Raw genomic sequence first — 19,482 nt, 5'->3', positions numbered from 1 at the left:
GAATTTCCTGTGTTTCAAACCCCTAAAGAGATGCTCTTTCAGTGGATAATGACAATGTTCTTAAGGGGCATATTCCCCAGGGCCACCAAATACTTATCAGAGGCATTCTAGCTTTTATCTGCACTTCCTTACCACCCAAACAATCCCATGGCCTGTTATTGCAGAAGGACAAGGTATGTGATGTCCCCACAGCTGGCTAGATCAAGAGTTTGAAAGCTACTGAGGTACTTAAATGGGATTGCTACCAAGCCAAAGGAAGATGGGTTGGAAGAAGAAGAACATAGAGGGATGGGTTTGAATGGGTGACACTTGCAATGCTCAGATTTTGGTTTTTCAAGGCAATGTAAACAAGCTATTATAAAGTTCTGCATGGGGAGGGAGAAATAATAGTTAGGGGAATTACTACTACTACTACTACTACTACTACTACTACTGTGATGCAGCAGCTAAAAAAGCCAATGCAATTCTGGGCTGCATCAATAGGAGTATAGCATCTAGATCTAGGGAAGTAATAGTACCACTGTATTCTGCTCTGGTCAGACCTCACCTGGAGTACTGTGTCCAGTTCTGGGCACCACAGTTCAAGAAGGATACTGACAAGCTGGAACGTGTCCAGAAGAGGGCAACCAAAATGGTCAAGGGCCTGGAAACGATGCCTTATGAGGAGTGGGCTTAGGGAGCTGGGTATGTTTAGCCTGGAGAAGAGAAGGTTAAGGGGTGATATGATAGCCATGTTCAAATATATAAAAGGATGTCATATAGAGGAGGGAGAAAGGTTGTTTTCTGCTGCTCCAGAGAAGCGGACACGGAGCAATGGATTCAAACTTCAAGAAAGAAGATTCCACCTAAACATTAGGAAGAACTTTCTGACAGTAAGAGCTGTTCGGCAGTGGAATTTGCTACCAAGGAGTGTGGTGGAGTCTCCTTCTTTGGAGGTCTTTAAGCAGAGGCTTGACAGCCACATGTCAAGAATGCTTTGATTGTGTTTCCTGCTTGGCAGGGGGTTGGGCTGGATGGCCCTCGTGGTCTCTTCCAACTCTATGATTCTATGATTCTACTACTACTACTACTACTACTACTACTACTACTACTACTACTATTAATACCCCACCCATCTGGCTGGGTTTCCCCAGACACTCAGGGCAGCTTACAGCACATAAAAAAAATGTATAACATTAGACATTAAAAATTTCCCAATGCAGGGCTGCCTTCAGATGTCTTCTAAAACTCAGATAGTTGATTATTTCCTTGACATCTGATGGGAGGGCGTTCCACAGGGCGGGTGCCACTACCGAGAAGGCCCTCGGAGCATAGAATCAAGATTTCCCAGCTGCACTCCTGATACTAATTTAAACCTGTTTTCCCCAACTCAGACCCTGGAAAATTCTTTCGAAAAATGCTCAGCAGCAGAGGTGGTTTTAGGATAGCGTGACTGCTGGGAAATCACACTGGGTGCCACATTGCAGGGGTGCCAAAACAATGTTGTAGAATGGAGCATGAGAGGCAGGAGGCACCAAATTTTAGTGGCACACAAGCACTGCTTAAATTTGAGATCCCAAAGTCCACCACTGGCAGCAGCCACCTTGACAATAAAATGGTATCTTTATTATGTTTTTATTAAGCAGCAGTAGCAGCACCTTAGTCTTGCATAAAGCTACAATGTATTGTTTAGTTTCCTTATGAACAACAGTTGGAAAGACCCTCATTTCAAGGAAGTCATTTAGTGGTCCTGCTTAGAGAAAGCTGGGTAGACAATCACTCTGGGTAAGACATTTTCATATCCTAATCACCCATTTTCCTGCACAAAATCTAAATTATTGGATATTGTTAGCATGTAGAATCATAGAATCATGACAGATGGCCATCCAACCTTTGCTTAAACACCTCCAAGGAAGGAGAGTCCACCACCTCCCGAGGGAGACCGTTCCACTGTCAAGCAGAAAGTTTTTCCTGATTTTTAATTGGAATCTCCTTTCTTGTAACTTGAAGCCTTTCTTGTAACTTGAGTCCAACCCCCCAGAGCAGGAGAAAAAAAGCTTGCTCCATCTTCCATGTGACAGCCCTTGAGATATTTGAAGATGGCTATCATCTCTCCTCTATTCCAGGTTAAACATACCCAGTTCCTTCAACCATTCCTCATAAGGCTTGGTTTCCAGACCTTTGATCATCTTGGTTGCCCTCCTCTGCACACCTTCCAGCTAGTCAACATCCTATGTAAATATTTCATTTCCTCGCTACCTTTTCCAGAATATTTTGTCCTGCTCCTGTTTGCCCCCCTCCAGGCTGATCTTCTCCTAGTTGATTTTGCCATGCTCTTACTCAGCCATTTGAAAAACACAGGAAACTGCCATATACTGAGTCAGACTGTTGGTCCATCTAACTCAGCATTGTCCACACTGACCGGCAGCTGCTCTCCAGGGTTTCAAACAAGGGTATCTCCAGACCTACTTGGAGATGCTGGGGATTGAACCTGAGACCTTCTGCATGCAAAGGAGATGCTCTACTACTCAGCTCCAAATATCTGAAGGGCTATCAGATCAATGAAGAAGCAGAGTTGTTCCCTGTTGATCCAGAGAACAGAGCAGTTTTATTCACAAGCAGTTTTATTCACATTTAATGGCTATACAATATGCCTACACACACACACACACACACACACACACACACACAGGTGTGTGTTCCCTATGGATAATCTCACACATTATGGTAAACACAACTAACTCGGTGTTTGCTTAGCTACCAGGGTTTAAAAACAACTGTAAGATGCATATGGTGAGAAAATGTGATCTGAAATATATGGGAAGGGGGTTACAACGGTTCCCTCTCTCTCTCTCCACCTAATAGGCATTTCTGCATAGCTTTTGTCCTCCAAACAAGGAGACAGGCAGCTAATACTTGCATATGGCATGGGCTGATGGTTCTATTATCTACTTGCAGATGGAGATGGCCAATGGGACCACCATCCAGGAATTCATTTTGGTGGGCTTTGGAGATGGGCAACAGAAACGTTTCCTGCTTCTCGTCTTTTTCACCACCCTCTACATTCTCACTTTGGCCGAGAACCTCATGATTATCACACTGGTGGTCCTGGACACCCATTTATCCCAGCTTCCCATGTACGTCCTGCTGAGCAACTTCTCCTGGCTGGAAGTGTGTTATGTGAGTGTAACTGTGCCCCGGATGCTCTTTGACCTGGCATCCTCTCATGGAGGAATCATCCCCTTTCATGACTGTTTGGCTCAGTTCTACCTCTTCTTTTCTCTTGGAAGCACTGAATGCTTCTTCCTTTCAGTCATGGCCTTGGACCGCTACTTGGCCATCTGCCACCCACTGCGCTACCCACAAATCATGTCCCTGGATTCCTGCTATGCCCTGGTGGCTGCTTGCTGGGTCCTTGGCTTCCTGTGGAATGTTGTCCCAGTGACCTTGATCTCCAAATTGTCCTTCTGTGGGCCAAACATCATTGATAATCTTCTGTGCGATCCTGGGCTGATTATGTCCCTGGCCTGCCCCCCACTAGGAAATGTTCCTTTCATCTGTCAGCTTTCTATGACTTCTGGGGTTTTAGTCAATATCTTATTTGTTGTGCTCTCCTATGGTGTTGTGATTCTTACTCTGGTGAAAGCCTCTAGCCAGGGAAATCGTAGGAAGGCTTTCTCCACAATATCATTCCATCTAATTGTGGTGACACTTTTTTACGGGTCAGTAGCAGCCGTCAATTTAATTCCACGTGGAGAAAGCCAGTCAGCGCTCAATGCAGCCGTGACGCTGTTCTACACCGCTGTTACCCCCTTTCTCAACCCGCTGATCTACTGCCTGAGGAATGATCAGGTGAAAGAGGCACTGGGACGGTTGTTGAGGAACACAGAGAAATGGCGGAGCAGAATTGTGACAGAGTGAAAAAGTGGGAAGAAGAAGAAGAAGAAAGAGAACGCAATACCCAATCAGTCTGTTGAAGAACTCATGGGTGTGTTTAGTTTTGACCAGAAGAATGAACATCCCACCTCAGTCACATTGTAATGTCCAGTTAAGATTCCTCAAAAATTGACCAGCCCTAACACTGGGCAAAGTGAGATCGCTGCTTCAGGCAATAGATGCTGGATGTCAGGGAGTGTGGTGAGATGTTGGAGCCCAGAGCTGTGTCACCCCTACATGATTCCACTGTCACTGGGACAACTGGAGTATGCTGTCCTGTCACCAGTAATTTTAAAAAGATTATATTGACAGTCAAGTGTGTGAGACGGGGGGGGGGGGTCATCCTGTCCACAGGCAGCAAAATGTCTTGGACCAGCTCTATTCCAAAAACTAAGCTGGTCAGGGATGGGAGTATTCATTAGTCAACCACATGACACTATAATAATGTTTACTTCTTCCTTTGAGAACTAGAATGTAAGGGTCCAACATTATTGGCTCAGAATTATTTGGTGTATCTATTATGTAATCAACAAAATTAAACTTATTAAAAGTTCATTTATATAACAACATGACTTGGGGGGGGCGTGCGTTGTGTGTGTCATGCTTAGGAATGGGGGAGGGAAATTATTTTTGTTGCATTTTTACTGAGAAATTACCTAATTTCACTTTTAAAAATTAAATTTAGTTACATCTTGAAATAAGAAACATGACAAACTAAACACACACCCTTTTTACTCAACCTGAAGGCATTGTTCAGATCTAGATTATGCTGATGTAGATATAAAGTTCATATAAACACTGAATTGGAGAGAGTGAAAATTGCCAATATAAAATAATATTAAAAAATTAAAAATTGTCCAGTAGCACCTTGGAGACCAATTAAGTTTGTTCTTGGTATAAGCTTTTGTGTGCATGCACACTTCTTCAGATACACTTCTTCAGATACACTTCAGATACAGTATATCTGAAGAAGTGTGCATGCACACAAAAGCTTATACCAAGAACAAGCAAGGGCCGGTGAAGTGCCCGACGGTGGCTGCGGAGGAGCCATGCCCCTTCCAACGCTGCCGGAAAGGGAACAGCCGCCATGCGGCCTAGGCTGGGGCCCATCCGCCGCCCTCTTGGGACAAGCGATGACGGATGGGCCCAAGCCTAACCCACGCCGGGAAAAAACAGGCCACATATGCGGGAGATTAGTATCAGTTGCTTGGATAAGCAGCATTTCAGGAAAGGAGGCAAGGTCAAGCTTTCTCCCTGTCAAGCTATTTTTCTGTATGCAGGGAGATTTTTCTGATGAGCAAGTGACAGCCATCTGTCCGGAATGCTTTGATGGTGTTTCCTGCTTGGTAGGGGGTTGGACTGGATGGCCCTTGTGGTTTCTTCCAACTCTATGATTCTATTATTCTATTATTCTAAGTGGAAGTCCTCCTTCCCTCTTGAACAGCTTCTGCAGAACACTATATGGGACAGAATATTATTTTAACATAGTGTTACAGATTTGGGGTACTAGAGTTTTGGGGGTGCACAAGTGCCTGTAATTCTAAGCAGTTTGTGGATGTTAGAAATTACTGGCTGTAAGAAATTGCTAAATGCTTAGGGTCCTCGCCTGGGTGAAAGACAGCTTAGCAGTGTAAAAATGCAGGCTAAGCTTATTTTTCAGGGTGTCACCTGGGATGGAAGTCATCAAGAATGACAAAGGTGTTGATGAACCATCAAAGGAACATGCTTGGATCTGTGAAATGGAAGTTGCCAGGGGTAACTGTGGACCTGTCACACAGGGAAAATGTTGTCCTGGAGAAGGGGAGCCAGTGTTTCTCACCACTACCGAGAAGGCCCTCTGCCTGGTTACCTGCAACTTGGCTTCTCGCAGCAAGGGAACTATCAGAAGGCCCTCAGCACTGGACCTCAGTGTCTGGGCTTAACGATGGGGGTCGAGACGCTCCTTCAGGTATACTGGGCCGAGGCCGTTTAGGGCTTTAAAGGTCAGCATCAACACTTTGCATCAGGGCCGTCTCAAGCAGGTTGGGCGCCCTGGCACTGAGGCATGGAGATCGCTCCAGCGCCCCCCCTTGCAGTGCGCAGTATGGCTTCCGCGCGGCTTTGCTGCGCAGCGCCCCCCCTGCCGGCCCGGCGCCCTGCCGCCCCGCACCACCGGGACTACACCTAGAGCCGGGCCTGCTTTGCATTGTGCCCAGAAACGTACTGGGAGCCAATGTAGGTCTTTCAAGACCGGTGTTATGTGGTCTTGGTGGCCGCCCCCAGTCACCAGTGTAGCTGCCGCCTTCTGGATTAGTTGTATTTTCTGGGTCACCTTCAAAGGTAGCCCCACATAGAGAGCATTGCAGTAGTCCAAGCAGGAGATAATTAGCATGGGTAGGCTTGCTACTCAGTGCACCCCCGCTTGGCTCTAGTGGGGAGGGGCACTCCAACAGCATCAGCAGCTTGCCCAACCCGGGCACCAGCAACCCACAGTATGCTGCTGCCAGGGAGACCCCTCTGCATCAATTGATAAATATGCTCTCGCAAACATGGCAATTAAAAAAATACAGGTCTGTTTTTCTGCTGCACTCTGGAGACAACGTACCACTGTGGCTTCAGCCTATGATTTCAAGACATCAGCCTTCTTCTCAAGGTGACATCTCCAGAACTCAATGGCATCTGGAACTGGGAGACAGTAGCTGTGGACCAGGTGAGCTTTTAATTTCACGTTGGCTTTCCTTTCAAATATCTCCCTTTCCAAGTTGCTGTGCAGCTCCACAGCATTTTCTTCAAGGAACAGCAAATGGTTTGGAAGACATGGGTGCCTAGGCATGTTTAAAGTGGTGGGTTTGAAAGGAGGAGCTTTCTCAGCATCATAACCTGATATTAATAAAATTATACTAAGGGTTGTTGTGCATAGATTTTAAAAATGAAGATGTTCCCACCCGCAAATGGACCATCCAAATAAAAATTTCAGCACAAAAGTGAAGGCATTATATGGCATTTGAGACTGAGTACTGGACTGGTGTGTCCTGCCTCGATAATGGACTGGGTGAGAGCCAACAAACTGAAACTCAATCCAGACGAGAGTGAAACCGTGTTAGTGGGTGGTTCCCTAGACCAGGTGGATGAGAGGCTGCTGTTCTTGTGGTATTTTATCAGTACACAGATACATGTATTGGGGATACCACCACCTATAGGGAAACTGCTCCCCTTTTTTAAAAAAATAGATATTTGTGGCTCTCAGGAGTTCCTCAATGTGATCCTTTCCCACTGCCACCCATTCCCTTACAATGCTTTTTAAATTTCCTTGTAGCTTGGTGTAACATGCTTAGACATGAGATGGGCACCAACACTGGAGCCAGGATGAACTACGGTAGGTTTGTTGAAACAAGGGGAAAGAGGAGAGACATATGAACTGAAGAAGGAAAGGCAGCCATGTCGGCGCATAAGAATACACTCCAAATCCACAGATTTATTTATTTACTTAATAAAATTTATAACCTGTTCTTCACAATGATTTTGTGCATCTATAGGAGCGGCAAATGGATCTGGCCAACACCACCGGCCAGAAAGTGACTGAATTTGTTCTTCTGGGCTTCCCCTCCCTCTCGCCCACATTACGCTTGATCCTGTGCTCCTTCCTCTCTGCCAGCTATGCTTTCACCCTACTGGGGAACCTAAGCATCCTGTGGGCTGTGCTCAGGGACACCCATTTGTCCCGCATGCCCATGTACATCCTGCTGGGCAACTTCTCTGGACTGGAAATGTGCTACGTCACCTCCACGGTACCTCGGATGCTCATCGACATGGCATTCCCGCCGGGGATCATCTCCTTCCGTGACTGCTTCTTCCAGTTCTATTTCTTCTTCTCCATGGGGGCAACGGAATGTTTATGCCTCTCCAGCATGGCCTTAGACCGGTACCTTGCCATCTGCCACCCACTGCGCTACCCAATGCTCATGTCCCCGCAGTTTTGCAGCACCTTATCAGCTTGCTGCTGGATCTCTGGTTTCCTGTGGTTTCTCGTGCCCATCGTCCTAATTTCCCAGCTCCCGTTTTGTGGCCCCAACATCCTGGATCATTTTGTCTGCGACCCAGGCCCACTTCTAGCTGTCTCCTGCCGCCCAGCACCCCTCACACAGATGTCCTGCTACGTCCTCAGCTCCCTCATCATCTTCGCAACCTTCCTCTTCATTGTAGCCTCCTACGGCACTGTTCTGCAGAAGGTACTAAAGCTCCCTTCCGCCGCAGGCCGACGCAAAGCATTTTCCACCTGCACGTCCCACCTGGCGGTGGTCAGCTTGTTCTATGGCTCCGTCATGGTCACCTATGTCAACCCAGAATCTTCAGGAGGGAGCAATAAGGCGGTGACTCTCTTCTACTCTGTGGTAACCCCTCTGCTCAACCCTCTCATCTACAGCTTGCGGAACAAGGAGATGATAGCGGCATTGAAGAGGACATTGCTTCAAGGATGTTGAAGTCCTCAAGCGCAGTTCTCAGGGAGCAAGTGATTCTCCCTCTGCGTACCCTACTGCACAGAGGTTGTTGTAAGGGTGAAATGTGGTTTCTAAGCCTCCTGGAACTTGGGCTACAAATTCAACAGGAAATGAACTAAGTGGATCAGAGATTCTGAGGAGGAAAGAACATTACAGCTATGGTTAGCACCCAAGCCAATGGTTGGAATATAAGAGACATAACCTACATCTCGTTCATTATTTTTATTTTCTCATTTTTTAAAAAAAATAAAACCACCCCACCCTCCCCAGGAGATGAGATTCCAGATGGCCATGCGGCCAGCACCCCTAAAATAATGTGTTTCCTGCCACTTATCAGAGTTAATAAACAAATTATAGTTTAGAATTATTGTTGTTGTTGTTTAGTCGTTTAGTCGTGTCCGACTCTTCGTGACCCCATGGACCATGCCTCCCGCAGTTTGGTCAAACTCATGTTGGTAGCTTTGAGAACACTGTCCAACCATCTCGTCCTCTGCCGTCCCCTTCTCCTAGTGCCCTCAATCTTTCCCAACATCAGGGTCTTTTCCAAGGATTCTTCTCTTCTCATGAGGTGGCCAAAGTATTGGAGCCTCAGCTTCACGATCTGTCCTTCCAGTGAGCAGTTTAGAATTATACTAGGCAGTAAATTTTGTAGTGTGAGGGAGGTTCTGCCCTGTTCTCTTTAGCAGTATGCCTAATAAAGGTATGCCAGTCTGTTGTTTAATTTGCTAGTCATTTTTTTCTCAATCAAAGCTAACTGCCATACTTTCTTATACCATGTGGCAATTAATATTCCTTCCCCCCAAAAAATCCATTAGCTTTCTATTACTAACCTCACTTCCAACAGTAACTAACCAAAGGGATGCTTGAATATCTGTTTTAAACATTTGATTCATTTTATCGCTGTTTTTTAAGGCAATAATGGTTTTATGTACATTTATTTTATCTTGACTGTTTTTAGCTCCAATTTCATGTGTACACCGCTTGGTACCCATTTTGTAAATCTGCTTAAAAAAAGATCCACTTTCTGCATTGGTTTTTGTATTCCTTTTTTAACTGCAGTTTCTTGCTGATGTTTCTGCTTCTCATTGAAAAGGAATGTCAGTGTAGATTATAAATTGTTGCTTTTATATGTTCTATGGCCCTTTATATGTTCTACCCAACCCACTTCACCCCAGTTCTCCATTGTAACCTTGGTCATTCTTTGAGATACTGCAGAGGGCACTTAAGTGGCCAGCTAAGGCCACTGTTTTACAAATCGGGACCTCCCTCAAAGAGGGCACATGTTGCAGTGGAGACCGACACCCTGTGTTGTGGGTGGGGAAGATTGGTCAGCCACAACACCTGATTGGAAGGTCCCTCAATGCTGGGTTCAATCTGGTCAATGGGGCACAGTCCAAACGGATCGAGGGACCTATATATACCCATGCATGTGACCCAGAGCTTCTTCTTTTGGTGCGTGCATTTGGAACACCCACCCACCTCTCCCTATTTTTAGGACTTTGTTGCGCTTGACCTTGCTATGCCATCATGTGTTGTCTGTCTTTGGGACAGGGGCACGGCAGGAATATCTTCACTTGGCTGATTGGCTGGTGCCATTTGGGTTTCGCCTGCTGCGTAGCAAATCATCACAACTTGTACTGGTTCAGGTGACAAGGATGGGAGAACGCTTTCGTCAAGGGTATTCCGTTAAAGGAATTAGCCTTTGCTAACTCATTATTTTTCTACAGGGAAGTTGTATTTTGCTGCTTGTTTGTACATCTGTGGACATAGGCCTTGTTCTTGGGAATGGGTAGTGTTATGAGTTTGGGGGGGAGGGCGGTAAGCTGTATGCCAAGAGACTTCTAACCCCTGGATCCAGCAAATGTTAAAATATAAGTCAGGCTAGCTTCTTGGTCAGAGGATTGCCTGAGTGATGGGCCATTAATGGGCCATTAAGGACTCTGTATGAGATGGCAAATGGCTGGGGCCCCTCCCTCAACTTGCAGATACAGTCATACCTCGGTTTAAGTATGTCTCAGTTTGAGTACTTTCAGTTTAAGTACTCCGTGGACCCATCTGGAACGGATTAATCCACTTTCCATTACTTTCAATGGGAAAGTTCGCTTCAGGTTAAGTACGCTTCAGGTTAAGTACGGACTTCCAGAACCAATTACAGTCATTCTTCGGGTTAAGTACGCTTCAAGGTTGAGTACTCCATGGGTCTGTCTGGAACAGATTAATCCACTTTCCATTACTTTCAACGGGAAAGTTTGCTTCAGGTTAAGTTCGCTTCAGTTTAAGTACTCCACGGACCGTCTGGAATGGATTAATCCACTTTCCATTAATTTCAATGAGAAAGTTACAGGTAGGTAGCCGTGTTGGTCTGAGTCGAAGCAGGTAGGTAGCCGTGTTGGTCTGAGTTCGTGTGCATGCACACTTCTTCACGGAAGCTCATACCAAAATAAAAACTTAGTTGGTCTTTAAGGTGCTACTGAAGAAATTTTTTTATTTTGTTTCAATGGGAAAGTTTGCTTCAGGTTAAGTACGCTTCAGGTTAAGTACAGACTTCCAGAACCAATTGTGTACTTAAACCGAGGTACCACTTTAGTTAGAAGAATGAAGTCAGAGCTGGGAGTTGAGACTTGCAGTGATATGAGCTAGATGAAAAGCAGCAAGCTGGGGAGACTCTGGAAGAAGTAAGGCCGACTTGGGGTGTTAGTACTGTAAACCCCTCCATTGTAGGATCAGATGGTCTATATGTGTAAGTAAACCATATATCATAAAGACACCACCGTCTCTGCTGTGCCTCATTTCCAAAGGGAAACACGAACCCTGGGTAAGTGCCTGGAATCCCTGGAATCTCGCACCGCTCAGAGAATGGGGTGATGCACAACAATATTTACTCTAAGAAATCGCCCCCCCCTGCCTTATTGTCTGAAATGTTTGTGCTGCAATTGTTTTTATGATGCCTGTAAAAAGCAGACTTTTTTCTGTCTCCCATCAGCTGATGGCAGAGGGAGAAAGAAACCTGCGTTTTGGCAGGCATTGACTGTGCGAGGGAGAACTCTTTTGCACAGCAGATGTCTAGAACCAGGTGATGGGCAGCAGAAAGAAGTGTTTTGCCAGCCCTAGGCTTGACGTTTCCCAAAATACCACACACAGCACTGGTAATACCCTTTGTATTATGGTTCCCAAGTGCCCAACAACCAGTGCAAAGAAATTTGATAGGTGGGCAGAACAGCCCACATATCAATCTTGTGCTATCATGATGGTGCCATGTGATTGACCGGTGAGTTGTCACACCCACCTGTCATTGGGTGGCCAATATAAATACTACTGATAAGAAAAACCACTATAAGCCACTCAATAAAAGACATGGGAACATAGCATACTCCACAGCCACCTTTGATGGGGATAATAATAATAATATCCCATTGTTTGGTTTTTATTTTTACATTTTTAAACAGTCAAAGAGAAGCCATGCCATGCCTACTGCAAAAAAGCCATTGCAGCAGCAGTACCAAATGTCATCTGGTAAGTGTTCCAGACCTGAAGAAATCTGTCCTGGTTTCTCTCCAGCAAGCATATAATGATCTTCCTTCCTCAGCTCACCTGCAGAATCTTAGCACAGGTCTGCTAAAGCGACTATCCAGATCTTTGCTTCTCCATCACCCTCTAGAGATAAGAGTCCCCTGAGGCTCTGGCCTGAGGAGCTGACATAACAGCCTCCTTTCACCGGTCAGTCCTTTGGAATTAAAGACGGGGTCATGCTAGCAGAGAAGGTTTCAGGAGAGGTAAGGTATGTTTGCTTGTTTCCACTCTCCCTCTGCCCAAAGCCCTCAGCCTGCAGAACGAGGTGGAGGGGGAAGGGAGAGTCTTCCCTATTCTAACCACTGCACCCTACTGTTCTTCATGGAAGCAACATAAAACGATGGACTCCTGATGGACTCTAGAGTAATTCCACTTCTCTAATCTAGAAGATCATCCCACTTTTCTTCAGCCAGAACTGTAAACAGAATTATTGCTTGTGCCTGCACCTGAGCATTGCCTGAAATTCTGAAGACAGGGGAGAAGGAGAGGGATAGAAAACTCCAATGATGCATATCTAAAGCCTGTTTATTTCCATGCCCTGTTTGTAGCCCTAGAACTGTAGAGCTGGAAGGGACACAAAGGGTCATCTAGTCCAACCCCCTGCTATGCAGGAATTACTTCTAATGGAGGAATCACAACTTGGGTTCCATCATTTTTTGTAGTCGTAGTAGTAGTATTTCATTTATTGCATTTATTTGTCACCTTTGCTCCAAGGAGCTCACATAATTCTCCCTCTCTCCATGTTACCCTCACAACAACCCTGTGAGGTACCTTAGGCTGAGAGCTATGTGACCAACTGAAGGTCACCCAAGAAGGTTAATGGCCAAATAGGGGTCTGAACCCTGGTTTCTCAGGTCCCATCCAGGAACACACCCAACTGAAACTTGCTTCGCTTTAGCAAGGTGGTATCCACATGTATCTTCAGACCACTTACTGAAGTTGTAAACTTGAGAAGGTTTGCCTAGACCCAAAGCTCAGTGCATGTTTGACAACAGTAAAATACGAATTAATGCATTGTGCGTTTCTTGCTATAATCATATGCAAATGTGTATGTGTGTAATTCAATTGATTGCTACTTTCCCCTTCACTTTTAGTTTTCCCATGCACTAGATCTGAATTTAACAAATTAATATGACAGATGTCGTCCTTGAATCTGCCCAAACATGCGGTAAGGAATTTTGTTAAATATTTCTTCCTTGTCCTCAGCTGAGTATTGCTTTTCAGTCTTATTTGTAAATACAAAGAAGTAGTCTGGCAATAGCAGTCAAGCTGGATACCACAATAAGATAAGATGACAAGATAAATCTTTATTGTACATGAAATAGCCTTTTTGTGTGTGTCCTCTGTGTACAAAGGCACAGGGAGCTGCTTTAATCCAGATTAGACCATATTGCCCATTTAGCCAAAAATTGCTGACTCTTATTGACAGCAGTTCTGCAGGGTCCGGTCAGAGATCCTTCCTAGCACCTGCACCAGATCCTTTTAACTAGAGATAGCAGGAAGGGGAGCTAGTTCTTTCTGCGAGCAGGGCCGGCGCTTCCATTAAGGCAAACTAGGCAGTTGCCTAGGGCACCAAAATGGAGGGGGCGCTGGCACGATGGGGAGCACTGCTGGCTTCGCAGGACTCGCTCTGCTGTGCGCCTGCTGCACCCCGACGCCACCTACCCGCGTCCAGGGCGGGCGGCAGCAGCAACCCCGGTGCAGCCTGGAGCGCTGAGGGCAGCAGCGTGTGGAGAACACGTGGGGCGAGAGCAGCCCCTTTCCGCGGTGTGCACGCGCCAGAGCCGGGCCTTCGGCTCCAGGCACCGTCGCCACGCTCTACTTCTCGGGCAGGCAGGAGCAGCTGCTGTTGCGCCCGGGGGTCTGTGGCTGAAGCCCGAGGGCAGCCAGAGCAACCCACCCGTCAACATCGCAGGTAAGCGGGAGGGGCGCTGGGAAGGGAAGGGGGTGAAGGCTGGGCCAGGCCCACAGGGAGGAGGGAGACGCCCGGGGGGGGGGGGCGCCAGAAGGTAATCTCGCCTAGGGCGCAAAAAACCCTAGCACCGACCCCGTCTGTGAGTGAACCATGTTCTCTATCAGTCAGCTATGGTTCCTCCCTGAAGCATTTGATCGAGGCAGGAAATGTGTTTGGGGTTGTCTTTAACAGAATGGCCCCAAAATCTTATCTCAAAAGATCTGATTGCATATCATGGATTGGGAAGTGGGATGTGAGAGCCAGGGAGCACCTTGGATGTCAGACTGTTGGTGTTAGATTGGGGAGACCCAGCCCACATCTGCGCCATAAATTTAAAGTACTTCTACCGCTTTAACACTCATTACTTCCCCCAAACAATCCCGGGAACTGTAATTTGCTAAGGGTGCTGGGAAATGTAGTTCTGTGACAGCTCCTACCAGCTTTGGGCATCTTTAATAAACTACTGTTCCCAGGATTCTTTGGGGGAAGCCATGATTGTCAAAGTGGAATAAGTGTGCTTGGAATGTGTGGACCCCAGCTTCAAATCTCTGCTTAGTCACAAACCCTGCTAAGTGACTCTGGGCCAGTCACTGCCTCAAACTCCCTCACAGGGTTGTTCTGAGAATAAACGGAACGGGGGGGGGGTCACATAATAATAATAATAATAATAATAATAATAATAATAATAATAATAATAATAATAATAATAATAAATTTATTAGTAACCAAATAGCATGTTCTCAAAGAAAGAAGTAAAATTTCTGGAAAAGTTGAAAATGCTCTGTGTGTATGTGTGTGAGAGTGTTTGTGTGTAAGAGAAAAACACAGTCAAACATAAATTATAATTATAATAATAATAATCAGACAAATAGGGAATTCTGTTTTCTTGAAAAGTAAGTAGGGTGGGTTGTTGTTTTTTTGTTTTTTTTAAGTCAGCATTCACCTGACATCTAATGCCAGCTTTGCCTATGTTTCTTTTGCCTCAGATTCCATAAGTAATTTTTAAAAATACTTTTATCCTTTTATCCTTTTAATATGTTTATGTTGTTCTTTACTATATTGCTGTATTTTATTGTTGCAATCTATTCTTGAAAATCACTTTAGTGCATTCTATTGTAGGAAGTGATTCAATAAACTAATTAAACAAACTGACCTGTACAAATATCACCATGCAAGTTTAAAACCGCAACAGCAACAGAAGCAATCTCAGATTTGTGTAATAGCAATTGAGACTTTAATTCTTCTCATAATTAGTTCATTTTAAGTCACTTTCGGGGGCCCTTTTAGAGCTAAAATGTGGCAATAAAATGTTATTATGAATGAAAACTTTAAAAAGAGTGTTCAAGTTGGTTCCCACCTTCCATACAAGTTCGAACATTTTCTGCTTTTTACTATTATTTAATTTATTTAATTTTAATGTTATTTAATTTTTAAAAAATTATATTATATGCTATATCATTTTTTAAAATCAAAGCACTTTACTATAATGTCTCTATATAATTAGTACATATAAAATGTTAAAATAAGGGATAATCAACTAACTATAATGGTAAGATGATGATGATGATGATGAGGGTTGAGCAGGAACTCGGGGAAACTGAGTTCCCTTACACTTTTTAAATTAATTTTTTAAAAATTGGTCTGGGGGCACTGGAACAGATATACACCCAATGCCTGAGTCAAAAATCCATCTCTATCAGTAATCAATAAAGTTGTGGCCATTTTTCATCCAGATCATTGACGGCTTGAGTTTATTAATCACATCTTACATTTAGCCACTGCAATAAACAAACAAACAAACTTTGTGGTGAGTTCCCCTACTTTTTTCCAGAAAAAAGCACAGATAATAATAATAATAATAATAATAATAATATCATTGCTACAAATATATAATAGACAACGTACAACATTAATTAGAGAGAAAAGAAGTGAACGATAAGAAAATGAATATATAATTATAATGCATATTCTCCACCTCTTTCTTCCCCCTGCCCTTCAAATTGCTAACCCTACCAATTCTCAGTCCTATCGTCACAACATCTATCTAGACAAATCCTGTTTCGTTTTTGTTCTGTTTGAACAGCTGCCAGCTTTTTTTAACCCTAACCAAATAATCTTGCCTACACACATCCAGAAATTGGCAGGGAGGGGGGAAGCAGAAGAGGACTGTGAGGTCAGTGTGTGTATCATTTGACCAGGCTAAAAACCTTCCCTAACCATTCCCCCCCCCCCGTGCCAACAGGGACAGCACCCCTTGGACCAAGCCAACGACACCAGCTTGATAGCGGGGTTTGTCCTCATGGGCTTCCCATCCCTCTCGCCTGCCTCCCGCCTGCTCCTTTGCTCTTTGCTGTCCATTTGCTATACCTTCACCTTGGTGGGGAACCTGTGCATCGTGTGGGCCGTCCTCCGGGACTCTCGCCTCACCCGCTTGCCCATGTACATCCTCCTGGGGAACTTCTCCAGCTTGGAGATGTGCTACGTAACCACCACGGCGCCTCGGATGCTGTGGGATCTGTCCTCCCCGCTGCCGGCCATCATCTCCTTCAACGGATGCTTCCTCCAGTTCTACTTTTTCTTCTCTATGGGAACCACCGAGAGCTTCCTCCTTGCAGCCATGGCACTGGATCGCTACCTGGCCATCTGCCACCCGCTGCGTTACCCGATGCTCATGTCCCCCCGGTTTTGCTGCTCCCTATCAGCTTCCTGCTGGGCGTCCGGTTTCCTGTGGTTCCTGGCACCCATCGTGCTGATTTCCAAGCTCCATTTCTGCGGCCCAAACACCCTCGATCATTTCATCTGCGACCCGGGCCCACTGCTGGCTTCCTCCTGTGTGCCAGCCCCCGCCACAGAGATGGCCTTCTACAGCCTCAGCTCGATTGCCATCTTTGGACCCTTCCTCTTCATCCTGTGCTCCTACGCAGCGGTCCTCAAGGCAGTGATGCGGCTGCCTTCCGCCGCCTCGAGGCAGAAGGCCTTCTCTACTTGCACCTCCCACTTGGCGGTGGTGGGCCTTTTCTATGGTTCCATCATGGTCACCTATGTGGCTCCCGAAGCTTCAGGGGGCAGCAACAAGGTGGTGACCCTCTTCTATTCTGTGCTAACCCCCTTGCTCAACCCAGTCATCTACAGCCTGAGGAACAAGGAGATGAAAGGCGCCTTAAGGAGGACGCTGTTCCAGGGAAATTAGGGGCCCTGATCCGCGGGTGGTTGATTTGGACCTTGGCCAAGAGATCGGGGCCTTTCCCTCTGTAGGAGCTACCATGGTTGGCTGGCTGGCTGGCTGGAAACAGGAGAGAGGGGCAAAATCTGGTTCAGTTGGCATTTAAAGGCAAACTTTCCTCATTCCTGTTTCCTGAAATAACATCATGTGAAACCAGACACAACTAGCTTTTGAAATCCGCATGAATTTTGCAATTCAGCTCTCCAACCAAAAACATGTCCATAAACGTGCATATACAGTGGTATCTTGGTTTGCAAACACAATTGGTTCCCGAAGTCTGTACTTAACCTGAAGCGTACTTAACCTGAAGCAAACTTTCCCATTGAAAGTAATGGAAAGTGGATTAATCTGTTCCAGGTGAGTCCACAGAGTACTCAATCTGAAGCATACTTAACCAGAGGTATGAGTGTAATTGGTTCCGGAAGTCCGTACTTAACCTGAAGCGTACTTTCCCATCGAAAGTAATGGAAAGTGAATTAATCCGTTCCAGTTAGGTCCGCAGAGTACTTAAACTGAAAGTACTCAAACCGAGGCGTACTTAAACCGAGGTATGACTGTATTATCTTGATGAATCTTGATGAAATGCATATGCTAAGTAAAAATAACTTACAAAATGTTATTATAAAATGTTTAAAATGGGAAATAGATGGCCAAAGGTGTACATTACTAGCAATGCACACAAAATGCTAATGACTTTTCATGATGACATTTTTTCTTAAAAAAATAGAATAAAATTGCAAACTGACAAAGCAACATGACAATCAGAACCTAATATTGGATAAATGAGATGCTCAAGAAACCATCCATCCCTAGCTGAATGTGATGAATTTGAGATAGTGGCTGCATACAAACACCTTTGTAGAGCATTGCTTCCCCCAAAGAATCCTGGGAACTGTAGTTCACTCCTTACAGAGCTACAGTTGCCAGCGCCCTTAACAGCTCCCAGTTCCCAAACAATAGTTTCTTTGCTGGAACTCCCATGTGTTAAATGTGATTTAAATGTGTGGTGTGTACTCAGCCGCCATATATTGTGGTGATATCTGTTCAGTGCCATATCCTATACATAATAATGTTCAGTACTGTATTATTTATCATTTCATCTTAAGCTGATTCATGATTTGCTTGCAATATAGGTGTGTGAGAGGCTTCAGACAATATGTGAGGCTCGGTGAATAAAGCACATATATAATGTTTATCTACAGCCTGAGTTACATATGTCAGGGTGGGAGTTGGGGAGCAGGTCAGCAATAACTCACAAGGTGTCTGTGAAGCTAACTCTTCATTCAAAGAAACAAAAACAGTGCAGGCCAAGTGAGCACAGCAGCTATTCCCAGTAGGTCTTGAATGAGGCAGTTGTGAGGACTGAAGGTCCCCACCTTCCCAAGTCTCTACCTTCTCCGGTTCCTTCCTGAGGGATGTAATGCTTGGTGCAGTCAAATGCAACATTCCTTATTTTCCTAGAGTGGGCACATGCAGGGGGACATCCAGTCATTGTAACTTCCTGTTCCACTGGTCTGGAGCATCCTCCCCCTTCATGTGACCTGGGAGATCACCTCTGCCGAGTCATGCAGCCATTTTCTCAGTAGCAGTCTAGTTTTTGTCTTTCTATTGTCTTGCTGTTCTTTTGCTGCCATGCTGCTCTCAGCCAGCAGCACATGAGTTCAGTCTCACTATGAGATGAACTCTCCACTTATTATGTAACCCCTAAGCAAAGCCTGCCTTTCAACGACCATATTGTGAACTGAAATGTGAGTAAACTTTTTGTTACTTTACTAAGAAAGGCTCTTGTGTCTTTGTCCTTTTAAGAGGGATGAAAGGGGACACCAGGAAATAATCTTAACTAAGAGATTCAAATGAATCTGCAAACTAGCTTCTAGCTATATTGAGGGGAATCTGCTCTGCTACATCACTTACTAGCGTGAAGGAAGGAAGGACAATAATTATTCAGTATATCCTTTCCTACTATTCTTAACATTCCCACACTTCCCAAGCAACCTGAGACTTCTTCGCTTTGTCTGCCTCTGCTCCACCCTCTTCATGCCTCTTCAGGTTCTGTGAGACCAGAGGAGAGGGGAGCTTGTCCTATCCGCAGAACCTAGGAGATGCTTTCTAATCACGTTTGTTCAAAAAAGCAGTCTTTCCTCAGCGGAGAGTCCAATAGCTGCTGAGCGACTAATGCAGGCTTCCTCAACCTCAGCCCTCCAGATGTTTTGAGACTACAATTCCCATAATACCTGACCACTAGTCCTGCTAGCTAGGGATCATGGGAGTTGTAGGCCAAAAACATCTGGAAGGCCAAGGTTGAGGAAGCCTGGACTAACGTCTCTGCGACTCATAACATG

General features: G+C 45.2%; 3 protein-coding genes across 3 annotated transcripts; all 3 read left to right on the top strand.

Annotated features, from left to right (window-relative positions):
* Positions 1–2,901: 2,901 nt before the first annotated feature.
* LOC118095650 (olfactory receptor 11G2-like) lies at positions 2,902–3,900 on the top strand. Its single transcript, XM_035136897.3, has one exon. The coding sequence runs from the start codon at positions 2,902–2,904 to the stop codon at positions 3,898–3,900; it is 999 nt and encodes a 332-aa protein (XP_034992788.3).
* Positions 3,901–7,439: 3,539 nt separating this feature from the next.
* LOC118095651 (olfactory receptor 11H6-like) lies at positions 7,440–11,910 on the top strand. The gene is made up of 3 exons (XM_035136898.3): positions 7,440–8,351; positions 9,597–9,675; positions 11,840–11,910. The coding sequence occupies exons 1-3, from the start codon at positions 7,440–7,442 to the stop codon at positions 11,908–11,910; spliced, it is 1,062 nt and encodes a 353-aa protein (XP_034992789.3).
* Positions 11,911–13,529: 1,619 nt separating this feature from the next.
* LOC118095036 (olfactory receptor 11G2-like) lies at positions 13,530–18,327 on the top strand. Its single transcript, XM_035135905.3, has 2 exons — positions 13,530–13,878; positions 16,160–18,327. Exon 2 carries the CDS (start codon positions 16,217–16,219, stop codon positions 17,105–17,107), a length of 891 nt encoding a protein of 296 aa, XP_034991796.2. The 5' UTR covers positions 13,530–13,878; positions 16,160–16,216; the 3' UTR covers positions 17,108–18,327.
* The last annotated feature ends 1,155 nt before the right edge of the window (positions 18,328–19,482 follow it).

Source organism: Zootoca vivipara, chromosome 12, assembly GCF_965207765.1.
Source record: "Zootoca vivipara chromosome 12, rZooViv2.hap1.1, whole genome shotgun sequence".
NCBI lineage: Eukaryota > Metazoa > Chordata > Lepidosauria > Squamata > Lacertidae > Zootoca > Zootoca vivipara.
This window is presented reverse-complemented; position numbering and strand designations above follow the sequence as displayed.

Excerpts from the sequence above, each read along its gene's own strand:
- LOC118095650 (XM_035136897.3), top strand. The coding sequence starts at position 2,902 with ATGGCATGGGCTGATGGTTCTATTATCTACTTGCAGATGGAGATGGCC.
- LOC118095651 (XM_035136898.3), top strand. The coding sequence starts at position 7,440 with ATGGATCTGGCCAACACCACCGGCCAGAAAGTGACTGAATTTGTTCTT. Across the intron at positions 8,352-9,596 it reads AGATGATAGCGGCATTGAAG|GAGATACTGCAGAGGGCACT; the intron begins AGGACATTGCTT and ends TGGTCATTCTTT. Across the intron at positions 9,676-11,839 it reads CTCCCTCAAAGAGGGCACAT|TCAAAGAGAAGCCATGCCAT; the intron begins GTTGCAGTGGAG and ends ATTTTTAAACAG.
- LOC118095036 (XM_035135905.3), top strand. The coding sequence starts at position 16,217 with ATGGGCTTCCCATCCCTCTCGCCTGCCTCCCGCCTGCTCCTTTGCTCT.